The 24913-nt window shown below is 40.6% G+C and overlaps 1 protein-coding gene across 2 annotated transcripts in view; it reads right to left on the bottom strand.

The window, feature by feature from the left end:
• marco (macrophage receptor with collagenous structure) overlaps nt 1-24913 on the bottom strand; it is a 47696-nt gene that overhangs the window by 9020 nt on the left and 13763 nt on the right. The window contains exons 6-13 of one of the 2 annotated variants that reach the window (XM_038719792.1): nt 19035-19124; nt 18541-18627; nt 18191-18235; nt 17998-18069; nt 13014-13049; nt 12035-12094; nt 8408-8572; nt 3065-3208 (exon numbers count right to left, since the gene is read on the bottom strand). In XM_038719792.1, coding sequence (XP_038575720.1) covers nt 3087-3208; nt 8408-8572; nt 12035-12094; nt 13014-13049; nt 17998-18069; nt 18191-18235; nt 18541-18627; nt 19035-19124 — 677 coding nt within the window. In that variant the 3' untranslated portion in view covers nt 3065-3086. Of the gene's footprint in view, nt 1-3064; nt 3209-8407; nt 8573-12034; nt 12095-13013; nt 13050-17997; nt 18070-18190; nt 18236-18540; nt 18628-19034; nt 19125-24913 lie in introns of those variants that run through there. The other variant, XM_038719791.1, reaches the window with a different exon arrangement.

The raw sequence follows: 24913 nt of genomic DNA, 5'->3' as shown, positions 1-24913 counted from the left end.
TATTGTTCAGAAATGCATCGATTTTAGAGCTAGATGGGTCAATTTGTGATGTATATAAGTTTTTATAATAATCTCTGAATGCATTGTTGATTTCTTATGGGTTATAAGTCAGATTCCCAGCTGAGTCCTTTAAGGAAGAAATAGTTATTTTTTCTTTATTCAATTTCAATTGGCTGGCTAAGAATCTGCCGGATTTATTGCCATGTTCAAAGTTCTCCAAGCGTAGTCTTTGCAACTGAAATTGGGTCTTTTTATTAATAATTTCATTTAATTCAAGTTTTGATTTTCTCAGATCATTCAGCATGTGTTCCTGTGGGCAGGCAGCAAGGGTAGTTTCTAATGTTTTTATTTTTTGTTCTAGCTCTAATTCACAAGATCTCTCTTTCTTTTTTGTATGATGAATAGGAGATTTTTTACCTCTCATGACTGCTTTTGCTGCCTCCCAAAGAAGACATGGCGAGGTTCCTGGCAGGTCATTAGTTTCCATATATATTGCCCACTCCTTTTTGAAGTAATTTATAAAATCTAGGTCTTTAAGCAATTAAATCTCCAACTTCTAGTTGGCCGTGTGACCCTTTTTTTAGTAAGAGTGATAGAAACCGGTGCATGATCACTGATAGTGATAGGGTGAATCTGAGTGTTGGAAATGTCTGTCATAATTGAGCTGCTAACCAAAAAATAGTCAAGGCGAGAATATGAGTGGTGGACTGGTGAAAAGAAGGTATATTCTCTAAGAGTGGGGTGGTGAGAATGCCAAACCTCGCAAAGACCAAAATCGCTCATGTATTGTTTAAGGATGTCTGTTGATTTCCAAATACGGTGACCACCTGCCGTACTGAGCCTGTCAACTGCTGGATATACAAGTCCCCTCCTAATATAAGAGCTGTGTCTGAGTGAGCAGAGAGTGAGTTGAAGAAAGCATGAAAAAAGGAGGGGTCGTCAACATTTGGGCCATAGATGTTAACAATGCATAAAGGAGTATTTTGAATCGAAATGTTAACAATAATGAATCGACCCTCTGGATCAATAGTAGTGGTATTATGATTGGAGTGTGTTTTTCTATTTATCATACCCCTTTGTTTTGAGTTATAACAGGCTGAGTACGAGTGAGGAAACTGTGGTGAGGTTAGTTTATCTGCTGTCTTGGGTAAATGAGTCTCCTGTAGTAGGACAATGTCTGCTTGCAGATTATTTAGATGGTTAAAAATTTTTTATCTCTTTTCCCTTGAACCAACTCCGCGTACATTCCAAGAGGTGATTATAAGTGAGGTCATCATTCAACTAAGGGATGTGGTGAAGGCTAGTGTGTGCAGTGTGCGTGTTGTATCATTGTGTGTGTTGTATGCGCCTGTATGTGTATGTCTATGTGTTCATGTTGTATGCGCCTGCGTGTGTGTGCTAGTGGTGTGCCCGACTGTTTGTGAATTAAACAGTATGAAAATTGCGCAGCTGATCGATGTGTAAACGGCGGAGGAAGAGCAACATTAACAAAAGAAAGAAACAGTGAAACAAAAACAGAGGAAAATACACAAAACATTAGACAGTCTAGTTAGATAACCACAGTATAGGCTGTTGAGACGTGCACTGTATTTTATAACTATTAACTTGCCATATGTCACGGAGTAATTAACAGAGAGGGGAAAAAATGATCGCATAGTGATACAGTTCACCTGTTGCTGGACTTGGTTCTTAGTAGAGCCAAGGAGTGGTGTCTCGGTCGCGGTACAGCTGGCCATCAACGTAAAGTTTATCCACCGCGATGACAGCCCGTGATCCTTCTCCAATAAGCTTCTTTCTTATCGGGAACAGGACTCGGCGTCGGTCCAGGATCTCCCGGGGAAACTGGTCATTAACGCTGAAGTTGGTCCCTCTCAGCTCCCTGCCTTTAACCAGTTCCTTCTGCTTGAAGTGTTCAAACTTCGCGACGATGGGCCTGGGCCTCTGGTTCTCCTGTCGCCGTCCTCCCAGGCGGTGCACCCGGTGGAAGCTGATGTTCTTCACGGTCTCGGCCGGGAGCTTCATCCGCCTGCTCCGGGATGCCCGAAATGACCAGATTATCCTGCATACTACGAGCCTGGAGATCGATGATCGCTTCTCTAATGTTTTTATTGTCTGCCGAGAGCCGCGTCATTCCCTCCGTGAGGGATTTAACCGAACCTTTGAGGACCTTGTTTTCCGCCGCGAGCTCAACCACCTGTTTCTGGCTGAACTCCAGGGATTCCCGCAGAGCCTGAAACTCTTTGTGAAGTACTTCCACAAGAGATAATCGGGCATCAAAGCTAGACAATTTCTTGTCTATTGAATCCAGGATCTCTGTGAAATCTGCACCTTGCGAGGAGACTGCTCCAGGTGATGCTCCAGGTGAGTCTTCAGTGCGGTTTCTTTTTGATTTCCCCATGACCACTCGATGAAAACACTGGTCAATGTAAACTTCAAGGTCCTCCAAACACTCGTCCTCGAGGTCCTCCAGTGCGATTTGACTGCTCTTATTTGTTAAAATTGGCGGATTGTTTGTTTAATGAATTGTTTGTTTAGCTGCGCGCTGCCATGTTTGAATTGCACCAAGTCTCATGAGATTACACAAACGCTCACCGTGTCATCTCCTATCTGTCTATCTTAATGGTATGTAGACATATTTCACCTGTGTTGTTCTTTTGAAATCTATCCATCCTGAAGACCAAAGCGAGAGGTAAGTTGAACATTTTTACCAATTCCCCTTGTATGGTTTGTAACTAAACTATCAAATTTAAATATAAACATGTACATATATATAGTATTGTATAACATAGTATATTCTGACTGTATCAGATTGTACAGATAGTTTGTTATTGTATATTGATTGCTTAGTGTGTAAATATTTTTACACCTATGTAGAATGTTACTTGTATATTGTATATAGGGTGTATATAGTATGAATATTATTTATACTAATACATAGAATGTTAACTGATTGTACTTTTATTGTATTTTATTCCTTACATTCCTATATACACATACGTACACAGAAAAAGTACTGATAGCTTCATATTGTTTTACAAAGTCACCCAAGTTATCATGCTGTTCTTCTCATTGTATAAACAATAATCTTAAATGAACTTGTTATAAGTCAAGACACCATATGATGTATAATATATTGTCAAACATTTCACAGGAAAATGAGATCCAGAAGGGTTTTTCCTAAAAAGGAAGCCTTGCAACTTCACTGCATCTGAGAAAGAAAAAGCCAAATTTCAGAAAGGATTCATCTACAAGGAGAAAGGTATTAGATCAGAACATACGATTCTCTGTTCAATACTGTATTTAACTGCAACTTTCTTGGTTGCTAATGAATTATAAGCAAATGGAGCATTGCAAAGTGTGTGCATAGTATTATACAGTATATATAGTTATATGTTGCCATGTAAGGTGCAACCTGAAAATGGTTTAAAGGCATAGCTTGATTTTGTGTTCAGATATGAGAACAATATTGATCTTGTCATACAACTCTCAGCAAGTCAGTCAAGCTAAGCAGGCAACAATTAAAATGAGAAATACCCACTGCCATCATACATAGTGTACAAATTTTTGATGTGTATTATATAAATGTAGATACAAATTCAAACCCTTTGGGTGACAATGCATAAGATCCTCATCGAGTGTTAGAACTGCTGATGAAGTGTTGGTCTTTCATGGAATTTGATGACAGACAGACTGACAGATAATTAATTTATTCAGTATTTATCAGGTTTTGGAAAAATCACCACCAAAAACACTGAGCCAGGAGAATTCTTGCAGGAATATATTTGAAGACACATCACTGACTCCAAAGAATAGCCCGGTTCTGAGAGTACTCAGATACCTTGTTATGGTACTAAAGAAGTCCTCAACGATTATAGAACAGTGGCATTAAAGTACTGTAATACAAATGTCTGGGTTTGATAACAAACCGATTCTCTATTCCCTCAACAGCCCAGGACCTCCACATCCAGCATCTTCACCACCAAGATCGTCTGAGACCAGCCACCCGGGCAGCTGCTGCAAGAATCGGTTTGCATCCTCAAATAATTTCTGCACAAACTGTCAGGAACCATCTCAGGGAATCTCATCTGCATGCTCTTCATCCTCTTCGGGGTCTCGACCTGACTGCAGTTTGCCATCGTAACTGACTTGAGTGGGCAAATGCTCACATACGATGGCGTGTGGCACTTTGGAGAGGTGTTCTCTTCATGGATGAATCCCAGTTTTCACTGTGCAGAGCAGATGGCAGTGTGTATGGCGTTGTGTGGGAGAGCAGTTTGCTGATGTCCTAGTTGTGGATCGAGTGGCCCATGGTGGCGGTGGGGTTATGGTATGGGCAGGCGTGTTTTATGGACAACGAACACAGGTGCATTTTATTGATGGCATTCTGAATGCATAGAGATACCGTGACGAGATCCAGAGGCCCATTGTTGTGCCTTTCATCCACGATCATCACCTCATGTTGCAGCATGATAATGCACGGCCCTATGTTGCAAGGATCAGAATTCCTGGAAGCTGAAAGCATCCCATTTCTTGCATGGCCAGCATACTCACTGGACATGTCACCCATTGAGCATGTTTAGGATGCTCTAGATTGGCGTATACAACAGCGTGTTCCAGGTCTTGCTAATGTCCAGCAACTTTGCACAGCCATTGAAGAGTGGACCAACATTCCACAGGCCACAATCAACAACCTGATCAACCCTAACCCTATACAAAGGAGATGTGTTGCAATGCGTGACGCAAATGCTGGTCACACCAGATACTGACTGGTTTCCAGACCCCCCCCGGACACCCCCAATACAGGGAAACATTTTTGAGTGGCCTTTTATTGTGGCCAGCCTAAGGTACACCTGTGCAATACCCATGCTGTCTGATCAGCATCTTGATATGCCACACCTGGGAGGTGGATGGATTATCTCGACAAAGGAGAAGTGCTCACTAACACAGATATTTAAAGTTTTGTGAACAATATTTGAGAAAAATAGGCCTTTTGTGTACATAGAGAAAGTCTTAGATCTTTGAGTTCAGCTCACGATGAATGGGGGCAAAAACAAAAGTGTTGCGTTTATAATTTTTTTCAGTGTAAGAACACAGAAGAGGGGGGGCACATGAGGAACTTTCAGTTTAGGAGTTTGTGTGTGTCTTAGCTTAAAAGCACATTCAATAAAGTTTGCTTTACCATAGTTCTGTATATTTTGTGCTGTTTTCTATTTGTGGTTGAACAACTTGTGTTATGAATAGCCATCCAAAGTTAAACTTAAATACCACATCATAAAACCTAAACACGCACATATGAACTTGCTCATTTGTAGCTAAACTAACCTTTTCAACATTTCACACTTTAGTTTCGACATGATGTGATTTCAACTGTACAAAAGTAGCTAACTAGCTTTGTAATACTTGATCACCAAGGGAAGGAGTTTGCCTCTGGATTTCATGTTGTCTCACCTTCAGGATTAAACTTCAGGCTCTTGAAGGTTTCAATTACAGTTTTATGCTATAATTACTAACCTAAATAATTTTTAGTCAAATAGGCAGGATGTTGCCGTCAACTTGATAGTCTAATGTGAGCTGCAAAACGTCACCATGATGTCTCATCAGTAGCTTTTCTCTAGCTGCACAAAGTTGGAACCACCTTTTGCCTGATCATAGGTCTAAGCTTACAGTAAGCTCACACAGTCTACCAGAGGTAGATTGCGTCTGACTTGACAACACTGTTTTTATACCCCGCCCCTGCAGTCGCCTGCAGCTCACTTAGACTATCAAGTCGGTGAAAGTCAGCCACAGTCATCTCGGACACACCTACTGACTACCAGTTATGCACAGCGCGCTAACTTCGACAGCTGTATTCTAAAATTAACATAGCTATCCTTATTAGCTAGGCTCCTTAAATGCTTGCTGATAACTTTTTTGAAGATGGGTCTCCGACATTGACAACGTTGTGTTGGATAGATTTGTGCAGCGGTGTTTAGGAAACTAACTATTCAATTGACAGACAGGTCTGTTGTCAATGTGTTTGCGAGCAACAACTTCCTAAATATAGATTTAGGACACATACAAACACTGGTCATGTATCATGTTAATTAACAGCATTAAATCCATTGATTAAAAATGAAGAGATCTTGCAGATGACTTTTGTATTCATTTTGTTTTTACTTTCACTTTTTTTGTGCTTTTAAAATACTCATTCTGCTGTCTACTGGGTAGTCTATCATTTTAGTAGTCTGAAGCTTGAAACAATTTAGGAATTTCACTAAAACTCAGCCTTTGTATTTTGTTGAAAATAACTTCAATAAAAACTCAGGCTTTATATTTTCTTACAATAACAGATTATACCAAATAAAGACACTCTGTAGTTAAGTTAGTTTCTTCTCATAAGCATGATTAAATTTGCTTATTTATTATTTTCACACTAGTTGGAATTTGATTATCGCTCCATGCTATCTAAGAGGGAACTTGTGTCATCATGTACAAGCGAACAGTGGACTCCTGTCGTTCCACACAGTACAAGTGCGGTCCCTTTTTCTGTAATTCAAATCAATTAATGAAATGCATATCTTTAAGTGTAGACTAAGCACACAGATACAATGGGAAAAATAAAGTATTGATGTCCAGTGCTTGTGAAATCTGGTCAGGTTAGTATTTTGTGACTGAACAAGTTTAAATCTCTAGATGTCAAATGTCAAATCATTTTTTATTAATTAATTAAAACCATAAAAGTATCTTTATACTGACCATTTTATTTATAATTCTACCCTGGTTGTTTTTCTATTTTTTTCCCCCTTTTTTAGAATCTAAAATTCGTTTTACTCTCTAGGCCTTCAGTGTAGTCCTTTATTTTAATACATGTTGATCTTAAAACACAAGACATCCACTAAAACTCAGCCTGTATATTTTGTTAGAAAAAATTAAGAAATCGTGTTTCAAGAGACAGCTTTCTTTACTGAGTAGCTTGTATAATAGCCCCTCTACAGTCTGATAGACTCCCTGGGGCTACAAGCCATTCACTCTATAGGGGAGTGTTAAGAATGACGTGTGTGAATGAGTCGTTAAAATTTCTGCTTGATCCACTAGAGGCACTGCTGAGTATGGATTTAAACACTCACACACCTGCAGGTCAATAGTTAAAAAAATTTACCAGAGGGTTTTAGACATGATTTTAGCATGATTTAAAGCATGTCCAACAGGGGACACTGTTCACTTTTTAGTCCCCTCTTAGTGCGTGTGTAATGACGTTGAGGTCCACTGTTAGATAGGTTGGTAAGTGCACACACACACACACACACCTTCTCACAAGCACACATTCTTTTGTTCTTTAGTTCAGAGCATCTTATACTTCTGCGTCAAATCGACAGCATAACCTCTGCATAGCCCCCTACCCCTACGTCATCACCTACACCATAGCCTGACGTGCACCTCCTCAAAAAAACTACACGTCCATACGACTCGGACCGTAAGCACTGTGATTGGTCAGCTGTGTAGCCTCGCAGTGCCTCTGAGCCGACAGGAAGTGCCCCGGGGCTTTGAAGTAACTTTTACTAGCGGCCAAAACAGCAGCTGTAACATGGTGGATCAATATATTTGCCCGTCACAACCAGAATGTGATCCACTCGGTCGATAACATTTGAAAAGGCTTTACCAGCCGCACGTATACAATTTTACCCCCATTCACGTTAGCTGAGCGCTAAACCGGAAGTTAGCCTGCTTGGCTGGCAAAAGTCAACACAGTGGACGCGTTAGCGCAACTGCCGACTCGTGTTTGGGGGTTTAATTGCAAAATGACACACCAACGCACAAGTATAAATGCATGGCTACGTGCATAGCCTACAGCGTAGCTACGCACGTAGACCCTACGCAGGAGTATAAATGGGCCATTCGTCAGGTTTCATCGTGTGTTTTTGTTTATCTAATAAATGCTTGTAGATATACATGCTGGTTTCTTAATGTCGATAGAGAACGCCAAATCCTTCAACCCAATTGCTGATGGTATTTTTGGTGGTTTGGGTTTTTCTCTCTCTAGTTAAATTCTATTATTAATTATTAATACTAGTAATAATAAGAAGAATTATTTTATTTTGTAAAAATATAGTCATAATGATAATCAACTTTATTGGCCACATGCAATTAATATACAGTAAACTACTAAATGTGTATTACAGACTTTTTCCCCCACTAGTCTGAAAGATGCCATGTTAAGGAAGTAGCCCAAAATCTCAAAATTGACCAGTGCATGATAAAACGATGTTTTTCGTGTCTCGCCTTAACTGCCATCAAACACTCAAAATTTTGTTTCATAATTTTATTCAGTACCATGTAAAGAGAAAGTTCAGAAAAACACCAAATAGTGTGAGGGTCAGATTCACAAGAGATTGGGAACATCTCGTGATGGTGGCAATGGACTTCTTACCCGGGGTGGCAGTGAAGGTGGAAATGGCGGATTGGAAGCCCAGCATCTTACAGATCACCTTGCCATCCACAGTGTCAAAGCTGTCATCACACAAGGTGCCCCACACCCCGTTGTACTTCACCTCCACTCGTCCTCGGGATTTCCCCGGCACAAGACGCACATTCACTGTGGTGACAAAAAATTGCAGCTGCTTAAAGTTTCTAGGGTCTCAAACCATCCTCAGGGCTATTTTTTATTTTTATTTAACCATTATTTATTCATGGAGCTTCACTGAGAGCACCCTCTCATTTGCAGGATCACACATGCTGTGCTAGATATTAGGGTTGTAGTTTTGATGCGTCATGCTTATAGTCTTACTTGAGTAGTTTTTAAGAGAAAAATCATTACTTTTATTCCGATACATTTGGATACTTTCATCGTGTTACTTTGCTACTTTATTCATTATTTACCGCAGTCACGCATCCACATGACTCTGTTGGAGCAGAAAAATGGCTGAAGCTACAGCATGGCTTTCGAATAGCGCTAGTTGCTAATATTGCACCATGCAGCCAGCCCGGTCTCATCCCAGGGCGTCCAATACAGACACTTTCTGTCAGGCTTTCTCAAAGCGTCGTATCAGATGCCCTGGGTTGAAACCATGATAGTGCAGCGGGTTTCGATTGTGAAGTCAGTAGGCTACACCATGCTGACACTGAGCTGACAGAAAGCAAAGTCTGTTGTGTTAATTGTTGTTGTGTTTAATAATAAATAGCTACACACAGTATATCAGGGGTGTCAAACTCATTTTCACCAAGGGCCACATAAGCATTACGGTTACCCTGAAAGGGCCAGTTGCAACTGTTGCCCCCGAGTTGCAAGACTGTATAAACGTAACTACTACTAACTACTATTTAACATATTGTTAAATAACTACCTCTTTATTTGATTATGTATTCAATGAAATTTATCAGATGTAAAAATATCGCCATAGTAAGAAAATGTCTCTGTGTTATTATAACATAAATCAATAAATTTATCAGATTTAAAAACCCTCATTACTCCATCAATCAAAGATCAAACATTTCAAGTAAATAACAAAGACAAATATCATCAAACATAAGCTTTTACAGTAACTTTTCACTTTTTCACAGTCCAGAGGTGCAGAACAATGGTAAAACAAATAATTGTGAGCTGCTAATAACACAAGGGACAGATGTGGCATTTGATAAAACAAATAGTCCAGCTGCAGCCTTGCAGAGGGCATATATCCAACTAATGACAGATAGTTTGATTACCTCGAAAAATGCAGACGTATAGGCTACTGGAGCCTAAGCCTAGGTCACACTACATGATTTGCCGCACTGCGAGCTCGGTGACCACCATGCCAGTCGTTATGTGTGAACTACTCAGCATCACACAGCTCCCCGATACATATCTGACACATCAACGATGCCAGCCAGATTCACATTTCACGTGTGTTTTCTTGACAAAACGTGGTTTGGAGACCAGCGTCAGGTGACAGAGTCATTGTCAGCTGGTGTACTCTGAGACCCCCTGTCACCGATCAGTCACGTAGTGTGAACGTCACAACGACACAAGACGGCAAGTCGTGTAGTGTGAACGGCACGGCCATTGTCCGATACTGAAAGCACGAGCCTTAACTAACGTTGATCCTTCATCAGTGATACTGCCTCATAACACAAAAGATATAAGCCTAGGCTACCGGGTTTTCTCCTTGAAGCACAAACATGTATTCACTTTCCCACCATTCATGAAATTGCTTTCCTTCTGCATCAGTTTTTCTCGTCTTGGACATTTAGGGATTGTTTGTATACATTTCTCATCTCCACTTGTCGGAAAACTACCGTAGTGGGTGTGGAAACATCGCAATCTAGTGGTGGGATGCCATCACTTCACAGTTTATGGCAGCATAGACTTTTGTTTTAGGACAATCATGAATCTTTAAAGCTTTTGCAGGCCACACAAAATAACTTGGCGGGCCTGATTCGGCCCACATGCCTTGAGTTTGACACATGTGCAGTATATCATGCTAAAAAACTCCTCTTGTTGTCTACCTTAATGTACATATTCAAGATAACAGTGTATGAGCAGTCTGTATCTAACTAGTCATGTTCATTAGTGTAGCTTTATGAAGACAGACCAAATAATGCACACGCAAAAACACGTTTCAACCACAGATGTTCATCCTCAGGTAAACACAAAGAAATGAACACAACCGTATTTAACAGGGATAGATAATGTAATATCACAGCATTATCTCCTAATTTGATTTGTTAGCAAAATCATAATTTACTATCGGGGACAACAAGAAAATAATTTATATTTTAAACAAACTTTACTCATCATCACTAACAAACTATAAAATTAATGCAATATTTTGTAGTCACACTTGATCAGTACACACTGGGAATATTGTCCTGGTGTACATGTGGCAGGTTATCTGATTAGGAGATAATGACTTGTAATATCTTCAAAATAAATACAAGTGTATGTTCACTTCTCTACCTTTACCTGAGAAAGAACAGCTGATGCAACACTGGCATATGCCGTGATAGTAATCAAGTGGACTCTGTGACAGAGTGGTAACGTAACTGGTAGAGTTTTGCAATATAAACAACTAAAACTGAGGAACAACCTTGCTCTGCACTTTACTGAAGTTAACATATGTGTGGATTTGTGGTGAGATTTCTGCCTGATCAGTAGTGTTTCACTTAGTTTCAGTTTCCACTTTGTCATTCATCCTAACATGCAGTCCCAAACTGTGTCGTTCAAACAGTCTGAATACTACTGGAATACTACACCGGAGCAATAATGTAATGAACAGCAGAGTATAGGGAGGTAGACTTAAAAAAACATTATGAATTCTCATTGAATGATGATGTTGGTCTCGTAATATTACAACTTTTTTCTCGACATGTCAGAGAACACAGATATGTGGGAGAGATTCTGCATGTGCAGAAAGTTTTGAACATGAGAAGAAAATCTTCTGAATCAGAGGAGCTATTAAAGTCCAGGAGTTTATAACTAAATAAATTGAATTTACTGCTCAAAACTTTCATATAATTCAGCAACAAAGATTTAATATATATATAATAATGGTGTTAAAAATTCCCCCCATCTCGTGAGCTAAGTGTCTCGTCACATGGTATTCACAATATCTGTCAATTTAACCCCTTTTGCAGTAAACTATTTTTATACAAGAATCCATTTCATATGTGCATCTCACACATTAGAGAATATGAAAAACATTGATGTTCTTAGTTCTATTCCATGTCTCTTCCATGTTTTATCTTCTATCTAGATTTTGGATGCCTTCACTAGCCTACTCCCCTTCTAATTATTTTTCGCAGCCCGTCACTGGAGCACTGCCAGAGTGTTCCCAGTCAGTGTTCACTTAAACACTTCACCATAGTATCACAGTTGGCAGCACAGCTTGTCTGTGAGCATGCATTGCGTACCTCCATGTACTCTGACTATAAAAGCATAAGAAACCAAGTCCTAGACATTTAAAAATGTCCAAAAGCCAAACGATGCAACAAATAACAAATCTTATGCCATTAATAAATGTGCCATTTTAGAAGTATCTTTAGTTAGTAATAGTTTCAGGTCAGTCCCATGCAAACGTACTCTCTGGTGGGTTTCCTTGGTCTCCCTTGTCTCCTTTGGCACCTGGTGGTCCAGGAATACCTGTGGAGGAGCCAAACTCACAGTTTACATGAACTAATATGAATGTAAACCATAAATTATGTATGTCATACTGATTGTATCACTCTGTAATAAGTAATTTTTTACCAATATTTTTTGTAGCTTAGCAACAGACAATTGAATTGGAAATCCTTACAGATGTTATAATTCAGATCCTTACAGTTTTATGATTAATACTATAGATTCTGTGTTTGTTACCTACAAATGTGACAATTTTAGCTAACTTTAAACAGCTTTTTGGTATTGTTGAATTAACTTATCCCTCTTTCTGACTGCCCCAAGTGCAGACAGAGTGAAATACAGACACAATGCCAGATGCATAAAACTCTGGGTACACACAAAGGCAGACATTTTTGGCCAGATTTATAAAGCCACACATAGGTCTGTTTTATGAATCTCAATCACTATGAAACTAATGGATGTAGAAATCCCATTTGTTTGTATAGAAGAATAGCACAGAAGAATTACACCAGCTGTGTCGCACAGGTGAGCTTTGCAACAGAATGATGAAATTCTTCACCTAAAAATGCAAAAATAAACCCACAATTAATGAAATTGGTTAGAGTTAAAAAACTATTCCTATAAGTTACATATCTTTAACTTATTTAATCTCCTGATTGTATCACCTGCAGCTATATTTAAAAAACTGAGTACACCTGGAGTGAAAGGATGTGTAAGATGTGCACTGCACATTCTTATTTTATAAATACCAGTTTATGTGTAGGAAATTGTATGTAGGAAATTGCATGTTTATTAAGCATAGCATTTTTTCTATATCTGGCCCCTGGCATCTTGATTTCCATGACAAAAGTACATTTTTAGTTGTTACTGGCTTTGCACAGCATATCACATATGGAAGAAATGTGATTCTAAATTCAGGTTCACTTTAAAACACACTTGCCTTGAGTTCCATTGAAACCAATAGGTCCTCTTGCACCTGATGAGAAGACAAAAAAATTAGATCTCATGAAAGACATTTGCTGGACTCTACTGATGTAGGTTAAATATTGTCTGCTCAATAAATAAACATGTGTGGATTAAATCTACATTTATCATAATTTTTAATGGTTTAAACTTTGTAAAATCTTTGCTGGGAGGGGCGGGACCGGAAATAGCTGTCAAAAATGAGTTTGATGGAATGTCATCCAACGAAGGTTAAAATGAAGGGCAACTGGAGTTGGTTGAAGCTACTGGAAGACGTTTCGTCCCTTATCCAAAGGGTAACTATGACCTGGATGACTGAGAATCTTCATAGACATGGAATGTCATGTATACTTCTCTCTGACCAGTCCATACAGGACGTGAGGGTGCTCCATATACATCATTTACAATCTTAAAACAAGACAGTGAAGTTTAGTTACAACTCTGGAAGCAGTGGATTCACATTGACTATTAAAATGTTGATTAGCTTGACAGACTGGGCAATATGGATCATACATCTCAGTAAATAATGAGCATTAAATATTCAGCCCAGTCATTTTATAAACAGTATATTATTTTGAAATTATATTGAAGGAAACCTGGAGGAGCCAGTTTGAATGATGCAGCTGATAACATTAATATAAAGAAAATATCTATAATTTACAGGGGCTATGTCTGTCACAGTAGTTGCTGCGTCAACAGCCAGTACAGGAACAGACTCCAGCCAGTCAAGTAAGCACAGCTGATCCACATCCAGCCTCAGTCATTATCAGCACAGACCCAGTCCAGAATTTTTTAGCAGGTCCACAGACCCAGATGAAATACAGGCAGCCTTAGCCAGAACAAGCACTGCCAGAGATGTACAGCCAGCATCAGATACAAGCAACTTGGACCCTAATGGAACAGTTGCTGCTCCACCAAATATACTTCTCTCTCTGGTCCCACAGGTGTTTCTTGCTCAAATGCGTGAGTTTAATTTCTTGGATGCGCATATGAATGCATTTCCACGCGCAATGCGGCCATCTTTCCAAGCTACAGTTTATAAATACTGTAGCCCGTCTGCGTTTATCAAACGTGATATATAGTTGTATTTCACTCAGCATTGTTCAGTCACAGTCTGGCAAGCAACCAAGAACCGACAGACAAGAGCTGCGCTTCTCACATGTTTACCTGACTGCTGTCCCGCACTTCACTCTCATTTTACATTTGTTTTTCACTGCTGCTCCACTCAGGTGTGCTGCATAGGCTACTAGTACCAATGTAACGAGGTCTCGTGCAGAATGTAACGTGAGTAAAAAGTCAATATTTGGCTTTGAAATGTAATGTAAAGTGAAAGTAAAAAGTTGCAGCAACTAAAAATCCTCAAGTAATATACAGATACGGGAAAAAAACTACTTCATTGCTCTCCACGACAATCAGAATTGAGCACACAAGTGTTACACAACTAACTACATTTGAAACTGCTGGCTAAGGATAAACGTAAATACAGTAGGATTGTTATTCACGTCGGCGGTAATGACTCTCGGTTACGCCAATCGGAAGTCACTAAGATTAATGTTGAGTTGGTGTGTACATATACAAAAACAATGTCAGACACCATAGTTTTCTCAGGACCCCTGCCAAATCTGACCAGTTATGACATGTATAGCCGCATGTCGTCATTCTGCCGCTGGTTGTCGAGGTGGTGTCCAGCAAACAGGAGCAGCTCTCATTTCTAGAAATCTGGCCAAGATTATTAGTGGACCAAATCCATGACAACCCAGAGATGAGACCAGGAGGCAGAGTCGCAGTCTAACACACTTCTCTGCCCTTCTATCTCAGCAGTTACCCACCCAAAACCCTACGCTGAGTCGCAGTCTAACACACTTCTCTGCTCCTCCATTTCAGGAGTTACTTAGTGAAAATCCTATAGTGACGGTGTCTGTCCCCCGACCATTGAAATAATTTAAATCAAAGGTAAAAAGAAGAGGAGCTGTGCATAAAAACCTCATAACCTCTACATAGCAATAGTTTATTTTGAGGATTTTCAGTCAGGATTTCATCATAGCACAGAGACAGCACTTGTGAAAATTACTAATGACCTCCTAATTGCATCAGACAAAGGACTTGTCTCTGTACTGGTTTTACTAGATCTTAGTGCTGCATTTGATACCAGTGACCATCAGATCCTATTACAGAGACTGGAACATTTCATTTAATTTCATTAAAGGAACCGTTCTAAGCTGGTGTAAGTCGTATTTATCAGATCGATTTCAGTTTGTACATGTTAACAATGAGTCCTCCATGCACGTCAAAGTTAGTCATGGAGTTCCACAAGGATCTGTCCTCTGACCAATCCTGTTCACTTTATGTATATGCTTCCTTTAGGCAATATTATCAGGAAATATTCCATGCCTTCAGGATGTTAAAACCTGGATGACCTGTAATTTTCTAATGTTAAAACTGAAGTTATTTTTCTGGGGGCTAAGCACCACCGTGACGCATTATCTAAAGATAAACTTTCCCTTGATGGCATCGCTCTGGCCTCCAGCACCACTGTGAGGGATCTTGGAGTTATCTTTGATCAGGTCGTTTAAGTCTCACATTAAGCAAATTTCAAGGACCGCCTTTTTTCACCTGCGCAATATTGCGAATATCAGGAACATCCTGTCTAAAAATGATGCAGACAAACTAGTCCATGCATTTGTTACTTCTAGGCTGGACTACTGCAATTCCTTATTATCAGGCTGCTCAAAAAAGTCCATTAAGACTCTTCAGCTGATCCAGAATGCTGCAGCACTTGTTCTGACAGGAACCAGGAAAAGAGATCACATTTCTCCTGTTTTAGCTTCTCTGCATTGGCTTCCAGTAAAATCCAGAATAGAATTTAAAATCCTTCGTCTCACCTACAAAGCTCTTAATGGTCGGGCACCATCTTATCTTAAAGAGCTCATAGTACCTTACTACTCCACCAGTGCACTGCGCTCCCAGAATGCAGGGCTACTGTGGTTCCTAGAGTATCCAAAAGTCGACTGGGAGCCAGAGCGTTCAGCTATCAAGCTCCTCTCCTGTGGAACCAGGTTCCAGTTTGGGTTCAGGAGGCAGACACCATCTCCACATTTAAGACTAGGCTTAAGACTTTCCTCTTTGATAAAGCTTATAGTTAGGGCTGGCTCAGGTGAGTCCTGAACTATCCCTTAGGTCTAGGCCTATGCTGCTATAGGCCTAGACTGCCAGGGGACTTCCCATGATGCACTGAGCTCCTCTCTCCTCTACTCTGCTACAATTATTACTACTCCTATTGTTATTATTGTTATCATTAACATTACGATTATTATCATAAACATTACTGTATATATCTGTACCATTTTTCATTTAGTCTATAGCAACATCACTTTTACTGTCTGTACAATATACCTGTGTGTATATTGTGTAGGCTGCCTCCTTCCCCTCTCTCTCTTTCTCTCTGTTCCTCTCTTGCCCTCTCTCTCTCTCTCCCCCTCACTCTCTCTCCTTCACCCCCAACCGGTCGAGGCAGATGGCCGCCCACCATGAGCCATGGTTCTGCTCGAGGTTTCTGCCTCTTAAAAGGACGTTTTTCCTTGCCTCTGTCGCCTAGTGCTTGCTCTTGGTGGGAATTGTTGGGCTTAATAACATCATAGAGTACGGTCTAGACCTGCTCTTTTATGAAAAGTGCTGTGAGATAACTGTTGTTGTGATTTGGCGCTATATAAATAAAATTGAATTGAATTGAACTACACCAGCTTTACACATTAATACACAGTAAAACTGACCTTATTAACCTAAACCAGCTGATTGTGTTTTCACCTTCCTCTGTGTGAAAAAATCCTGGGACAATTTCTTGGTTCTCTTAAATGCTTTATAATTGTAGTTGCCAAATAGTACTGACAGGATTATTAATACAAGCAGGTGTGCATTTAAGTGTAAATTATAGAAGTAGGTCAGATAATTCAGTCTCTCCTCTCCTCTACTTTGCGCTTTGTGTGTTTTTGTGAAGAAACAAACCAAGTCAAACTGTAATTTTACACATTACACATTTGTGTAACATGTGTTGGGGAGTACCACCACTACTCCAGAGGGAGCTGTCTGATAACTGGCCTGAGGTGATGAAGTTTGAAAATGAAAACACATACATTAATTTTCTGTAGCCTTGCTAGCTTGTTTTCTTGTGCTGTAGAAGGTAGTCAGTGAATGAGCACATAACTGTCCTTGAAAAATGAGTGAAACTCTACAGCTAAGAGAAAACACAGCCTGCCATGTTTCTTTCATCTCCGTTTAGATTTGATAAAGCTATAACTATCATTGTGATGTCAATTTAATCAATGAAAATATGTTAAAAGATTCATGACTCAAAGGCATGATTGAATTACTGATCAGTTAAATGAACGTTTATATAAATTAGTGCTGGGGGATATGCCCAAAAATGTTATTACTAAAATAATTAATAAAAACATTTCATATCATTCAGGTTAAACTTTTCTTTACGAATGTGACAAACACTTGTTGCCAAACAGTGGATCACTTCACAAATCTGAGGGAGAATATTCAAAACTATTCAGATGAAATCTTTTTCAACAAATATGATTAGTACATTTTTTCAGTCCCTTTTCCTAAAAAAAAAATATTTTAATAGAAATATGTGCTAATTTGTTTGTGATTCAAATGAATTAAACCAAAAATATTTGACGATATATTGAACATTTTTTGTTCAATATATCGACATATATAAACTGTTATTGAGGAAAATTATATTAGCGATAATTATCATTATTGTTTTATTGGCCATCTCTAATATAAATTCATGGCTGGATGTACAGATAAAGCAAGAAGCTTATTTGTGTAATTTCTTATGACATGACTAGGTGATTTACTGTATGATATTGAATAAAGAGGAAATATTGTCCATTATATTGGGATACATGTATCATTCCAACCACACAAATGTTACACAGCATGCTGCTGACCTGAAGGTCCAGGTGGACCATTAGGTCCAATGTCTCCTTTTTCTCCTTTGAGCCCAGAAATACCAGGAGATCCTGGAAGTGCACATCAAATCAACAGAAATCCATTTAGTATCTCACACACCAACTTACACCTACTACACAGATAAAGAACATACACACATTTACAGAGGCTGCATGTAACATTTTTGGGTACCTTGTCGGCCAGGGTTCCCCATGTCACCTCTGTCTCCATGAGGGCCTTCAATCAAAGCATAGGGGACAACAGTCAACATTAAAGCCTGTCACAGCTAATTATAATGTACTTCTTTACAGGGTAGACAGGCCTCTCAAATAGTGAGGACCTGAAACACTAAAAGGATATTTCATTGTTAGAGCTCTTAATGGAAGGAGACCCAGCATGTCTCTTCAAGGAAACTAATTCATGTGAATAATAAAAAATATTTTATTTTCAACTATTTTATTGTTTTGTTTCCATGTATTCAGGTCAGGTTTCATAGACTACATGATGTTGCTATGGGCTCTTCGACCAATAGAACCCCTTACCTTGGGGCCCAGGTTCTCCTTTCTCTCCCTTGGCTCCTGGTCCTTGATTCCCTGGGGCTCCTGGGAGCCCAGGTGGACCCCTGGGACCTGCATTGACATTGACATACACCCATGCACACACACAGATGTTTATGTTTTTTTGGTCTGTATTTATATTTCATAAATGCAAGCTGTGCAAATTGCATCATTCATCACATGAACAAGCAGTTTGTCAGCAATATTACTGATGATGACCAGAAGTTAAAGGAGGAAGAGAAACTTTATCTGCTGATGCATTTTTCCATCCAGGAACTGACTGAATTTCACTGAACCTGCAAAATGATGTGAAATCTTGGAAGATTATGGTTCTGTTTCAGAAAATATAATTTAACTGTGAGCCAGAATATGAGTCATACAGGGTACTATACACAGTATGCATGAACACACATGCATCTTACAAAAATTAAAATAACAACAAGGTAATTGTTAACACAAATTATCATAAAGAAACACACCCATTTGACCAGCAACTCCTGGCTCTCCAGGTTGTCCTTTGAGTCCCATTTCACCCTTTGGTCCTAAAGGGCCAGCAACACCACTGTCCCCTGGAAAGAAGCGTATGGGTATGTAATCTACTGACAGCATATTCTATTGCGCTACACTCACAGTTCACAGTCCAGTTTTAGTACATTGTTTAGACTATAAACAGTAGACATATGAATAATTAAAGTAATACATTTTAATCACGTCTTTGTTTGTCCAAAGGAATAACATTAACAAAAGTCTAAACTTTTAATGTTAAGTCTAACGCCTACAATGCTTTTTACATCTCACTCACATGAAGCACTGTTTTTAAAGCATAAAAATCAAAGCTTTATCCTGATGATGGTGTGTGAGGAAAAGTCAATAAGTTCAGATGAGTTATGTCTGTGTAAGTATGCTCAATAAATATCGTGACAATCTACTAACTAGATTTTGATATATTTCTGGTACCAACAGAAATTTTGCTTGATTGCAGGACTACAGGAAGGTCAGTTTGTCACCAAAATCCAACTCATTGTATGAGTATCTCCACATATTTCCACAATAAACTGCATGGTAATCTGACCAGTGACTGTCACGATATGCTTTGTTTTAAGTCACCAAAAAGCAGCATATAAACGTTTAATAAATGGTTAATAACATACTATAATATACTTTTAAGCAGATATAAGTGTGTATTAGGTATTTGTCAACAACTATAACTCCTCTTGTGGACACCCATGCTATAAACAGATGACAATATAGTAAAACACTGTTGAAATAATATATATAAACACATCTTCATCGTAGAAGTTATAATTGCTGAAAAATATTTAACACATTACAATAGCAAACTTGTAATGACCTTAAAGCTGCTTGTCATGTAATTTGCTGTGGATATTCATGATCTTCATATGATTGCTTAAAATTATGGATTGTGTAAGCAAATCAGCAAACGTGTTTAGTTAGACAAAACCTGTACATGCACACATGCATACAAACAGTAAAAGTTCATGCCTGATAGAGATTTGACACAGGTCATGTCATGTCAGTGCACTGACTATTTAACTGAGTTAAATAGGGTATGTACTGTAAAATAACAACCCATTCTCACTCCCAACTCATCACATATGGATACTTGGTACTTGGACAAGACACCTTTTTTATACCCTTTAGTGTCGCTTTTGCACAAGTAGGGCACCGCAGTCAAGTTAGAAATAATAAAAAAGGAACATGGACAATGGGAGGTTTTAAATGGCACAGAAATGCCATGGAAGCCTCTCTGGACAGAACCCAATGTGTAAAGGTATACCACTAAACAGCTTTTAATTGTATTCTACTGGTGTCCCGCAAGGGTCATGTACATAGATGTACATAGATGATCTGCCATCTGTTAGCTCGGATGTAAATGTCCAGATATACGCTGATGATATGGTTGTCTGTGTAAATGGCAAAAATAAAGACAAAGCTGCATCAAAACTGTCTGCTGTAATGGTACAGGTTACCACATGGCTAGTTAAATCCTGCTTCCAGCTTAATGTTACAAAAACACCATGTTATTCACAAACAGACAAACCTTAACACTAGATCCAGACATCACAGTCTCAGATTGTGCACAAGTTTAAACACCTTGGCATCACATTTGACCCAAATCTGTCTTTCACGGCACTCGTAATAAAAGTTCAAATTCGTAAGGAACTGCATGTCCACTAATGTAGCCAAAATGTTCATGAATAAAATGATTCTCCCACATATCACGCACTGTCTAACAAGTAGGGGACGAATCAATACAACTTTGCTAACGACAATATAATCCCTGCATAAACAAATAATAAAAATGTTAGACAAGAAGCCACAAGGAAGCCATCATTGCAATATTTTTTTAATCATTAACTTTTTATTGCAGTATCAACAAGTTACAGACAATACGACCTGTTGCCAAATAGCTAAGTGTTTAACACCTGGTACCTTACAGGTGCTCACCTGTATAAACTTCCCCCACAAACTAAAAACCACTGGACTTTCCCATACAATATGTGTAAAAGAGCCAACAGTTCCGTGGGGGCAGAAAGAACAATAAGGATCAGAGGCCAGCCCCCTTTTGATGTCAGATTCTCAGTGTTATAACACTCTAACATTACCCGTTTTGAACAATGGAATGCAATAATGGATAGAGATCAAGGGGACTAGGAGGGAGAGGCAGGGGACAACAACGAGGACAAGTTCAAGGAGAAAGAGTTGGAAGAAGAGAAAGAGGAGAAGGAGGAGGAAGAAGTAGAGGACGAGTTACAGTTTTTCACAATTGCTAAAACACTAAACCCCATTCTCTGAACCAAATGCTCAGTTGCATAAATCCATTTGTCTAATCAGTCACTCTTTTGGCAAAACCTTAAACAAGTTCAGGCAGTTATGACACAAAGTGTGCGTAAGCTGTACAATAAATAAAACAGTAAACGTGTGTGTGTGTGTGTGTGTTGTGAATCTCTTCTCTGCCCTTGTGTTCTTCTCACTCCCCCTTCTCAACCAACTCTTCGTCTTTGTACTTGTCCTCATTGTTGTCCCCTGCCTGTCCCTCCTACTCCCCTCGCTCTCTGTCCAGGTAAAGAAATATAAATATAAAAAGTATAAATATAAAGAAGAAATATAAAGGAGTATGGATATGTACAATATTTACATTACAGTTTTTCTCAGTTGTTTACACAAAAATACTGGTACATGAGACACAATGACGACAACATGTAACTCATGCATCAGTTCTAAAACACACTTTTTTCAAAACATCACACACAATTCAATTTGGTACAATTTTCATGAATAAAATCTCTTGTTTTCACAAGGAACACACTGACATTCAAATATGCACACTGACTCATCACATGGGCAAACACCTGTCACACAGTTTTACAATTAGCAATCAGATCTTTAAGATAAAAGGGCAACAGGTGAGCTCTTCTGTTTTGGAGCAATGGATGCCAACATTGGAAACAGAGGCAGAACCAGAGGAGTGAGAGTAAGAAGAGGAGGACGGGAGGAGGGCGAGGAAGGCCAAGGACCGTAATCTCTGATGAAATATGAGCCACCTTGGTTGACCACATGGTCATGGTCTAAAAATGAGGGAGGCTGAGCAAAGAGTACAGCCAAATTTGAGCAGGTACACTGTAGCATCCATCACCACCACTTTCCGAAATGAGAATAGGTAAGAAATCTCTAAAACGCTCCAAATCTGTCAGATTGCGAGGACATTGCCTGCACTCTTCAGATCACCCCACAGATGTTCAATTGGATTCAGGTCTGGGCTCTGGCTGGGCCATTCCAAAACAGTAATCTTCTTCTGATGAAGCCATGCTTTTGTGGATTTGGATGTGTGTTTTGGGTCGTTGTCGTGCTGAAAGGTGAACTTCCTCTTCATCTTCAGCTTTCTAACTGACAAATGAAGGTTTTGTGCCAAAATTGCCTGGTATTTGGAACTGTTCATAATTCCCTCCACCCTGACTAAGGCCCCGGTTCCAGCTGAAGAAAAATAGCCCCAAAGCATGATGCTGCCACCACCATGGTTCACTGTGGGTATGGTGTTCTTGGGTGATGTGCAGTGTTGTTTTTGCGCCAAACATACCTTTTGGAATTATGGCCAAAAAGTTCTACCTTGTATTCATCAGACCATAACACATTTTCCCACAAGCTTTTGGGGGACTTGATGTTTGTTTTGCAAACTTCAGCCGTGCTTGGATGTTTTTCTTTGCCTTTTTCCCGGATTTGCATGACAAATGGGGCAAGCCCTTCTCAGCACGTCAGCATGTCGGGGTTGAGGATGCTTTGGCCAGCTATGTCTCGCCCGGTCTTGCGTCGTCCCTTAAAGAGCCGGCGCTGCCTACCAAGCCATGTCGCGTGACATCTGCTCTGGTCAGCAGGTTTCAGCATGCCAGGAAGCAAGGGGAGGCGTTCCAGCAGTATCTCCCGTGCCGGTCTGCGTCCAGGATAGCGACGGCTGCAGAGAGATGGTCCCAGCCGTCGTCCAGCTCCTACCGCCAGAGCCTGAGTGTCGCTTCTCGGGTTCCCCCCCACAGCCCCCCGAGACAACGGATCTGAGGACCGTTCTTCAGTCTCGCCGGAAGAGATCCTGAGCCCCCCCCGAGAGAGGGCGATCGAGGTCCCCTCCCTCGTGGCAACTCAGGCAGCAGGCGCTGCTATCTCGCCATGTCAATGCTCAGGAGGCGCTAGCCTCCAGCGAGCACGCGCCGTTCTGCAGTCAGGAGGCGCTCTGGCTCACACACGGGTTATCGGCAGTTTTTCCCTGCCCCAAGGGGCTGGTTCCCTAGGCGGATTTCGCAGGAGCATGGCGGAGCCTTGTAAACTTTTTTTCAAGTCAAGACAGGGGCTGAGGCCCGGGGAATAGAGACTCCACCCCGAGGTGGTGGAGTTATTGTGCGAAAGGTTCGGCCCTATAGATGTGGACCTGTTTGCGTCTCAAGAGACTACGCACTGTCCACTGTGGTTCTCCCTCTCGCCCCCAGCCCCGCTAGGGCTGGATGCCATGGTGCAGACGTGGCCGAGACGGCGTCTGTATGCTTTTCCCCCAGTCGCTCTGCCCCCCTACTAGAACAGCTGAACAGCTGCTATTTTACTGAGCAATCCACTAGAATCTGAAGACCGGCTGAGCGAGATCAAACAACTGGGTGTGTGTCCCACCCACTGAAACCAAGCTTTTGTCTTGGTAATCCGGAGGCCTATCTCAGCTGGGTGCAGTCAGTCTTAATTCCCAACACCTGTGTGCAATTAGACTCGCACTACTTCAGTGAAACCTACCACTGAAGCATCAGCGTTAGCGTTGGCTCCTTGTGTGAAGACCTACTTCGGTAAAGACCAGCGAGTCTACGTGTGTGTGTGTGAGTCCACTGAGCAAGGCCGCCTACAAGAGAAGCTTTTTCCCTTCCCGAGGCACACCTACTCACTTAAAGCTGCCAGCTACAACTACACTCAGGCCATGTGCTACTATACTATTCCCATTGTCTCCGGTCCACGCAAGAGGTATCATGCCATCGGGCACTCCTCAAGCCTTTAAAACAGGCACCACCCACATCTGGGTTCTCAGCCCCCCGACCCACAAAGCTGGCAAGGTGCTTGACCTTGTTCTTGTCTGAAACTGTGCCACAGAGTGCCTAACAGTCACACCTCTACATGTGTCTGACCACTATTTCAATTCAGTTCACAGTATGCCTACAGGAAAAGCCCATTCTTCCATCATCATTGGTCTCACACCGCCGCAACCTCCGCAACCTGTCTCCCGCTCACTTTGCCTCAGTGATAGCTTCTGCTCTACCTTCCCTCAACACATTTTCCTCACTTGAGGTCAATGATGCCACACAATCTCTGTGCTCTACACTAAGCTTGTGCCTGGATAGCCTGTGTCCTCTATCCACCAAGCCTGCTCGTCCAGACCAGTCCCACACGTGGCTAATACCATCCGTGGGCACCTTACTGATCTCAGAGCTGCTGAAAGAAAATGGCGAAAAACCGAAGACCCCGCCGACCTTAAGGGCTGTGAGGGCAGTTATGGCATCAGTGCTGCCAAAACTGCGTTCTATAATAACAGAATTAGCAGTGCCACTGACTCAAGGAAATTATTTTCCACACCACCCACAAACTTGTCCTTTGCTGCCTTCTTCACAGGCAAAGTGGCGGCTATAACTAGCCAATTCTCTGAAACATTCAAACTCAACCAGGTCAGTCGTACTACATCTTTTCCTCTGACCTCCCAGGTCAGTGGTTCTTCACTCTCCTCATTTACTCCCCTCACAGAGAGCGAAGTATCAGAACTCTTGACCCATAGCCGTCAAACTACATGCCCACTGGACCCAATTCCTATGAATCTCCT

The sequence above is a fragment of the Micropterus salmoides genome, unplaced genomic scaffold (assembly GCF_014851395.1).
Source record: "Micropterus salmoides isolate LMB-PRFRI ecotype aquatic unplaced genomic scaffold, ASM1485139v1 Ms_hic_scaffold_15, whole genome shotgun sequence".
Classification (NCBI taxonomy): Eukaryota; Metazoa; Chordata; class Actinopteri; order Centrarchiformes; family Centrarchidae; genus Micropterus; species Micropterus salmoides.
Note: the sequence above shows the minus strand (reverse complement) of the source record. Positions and strands in the feature narration are given on the sequence as shown.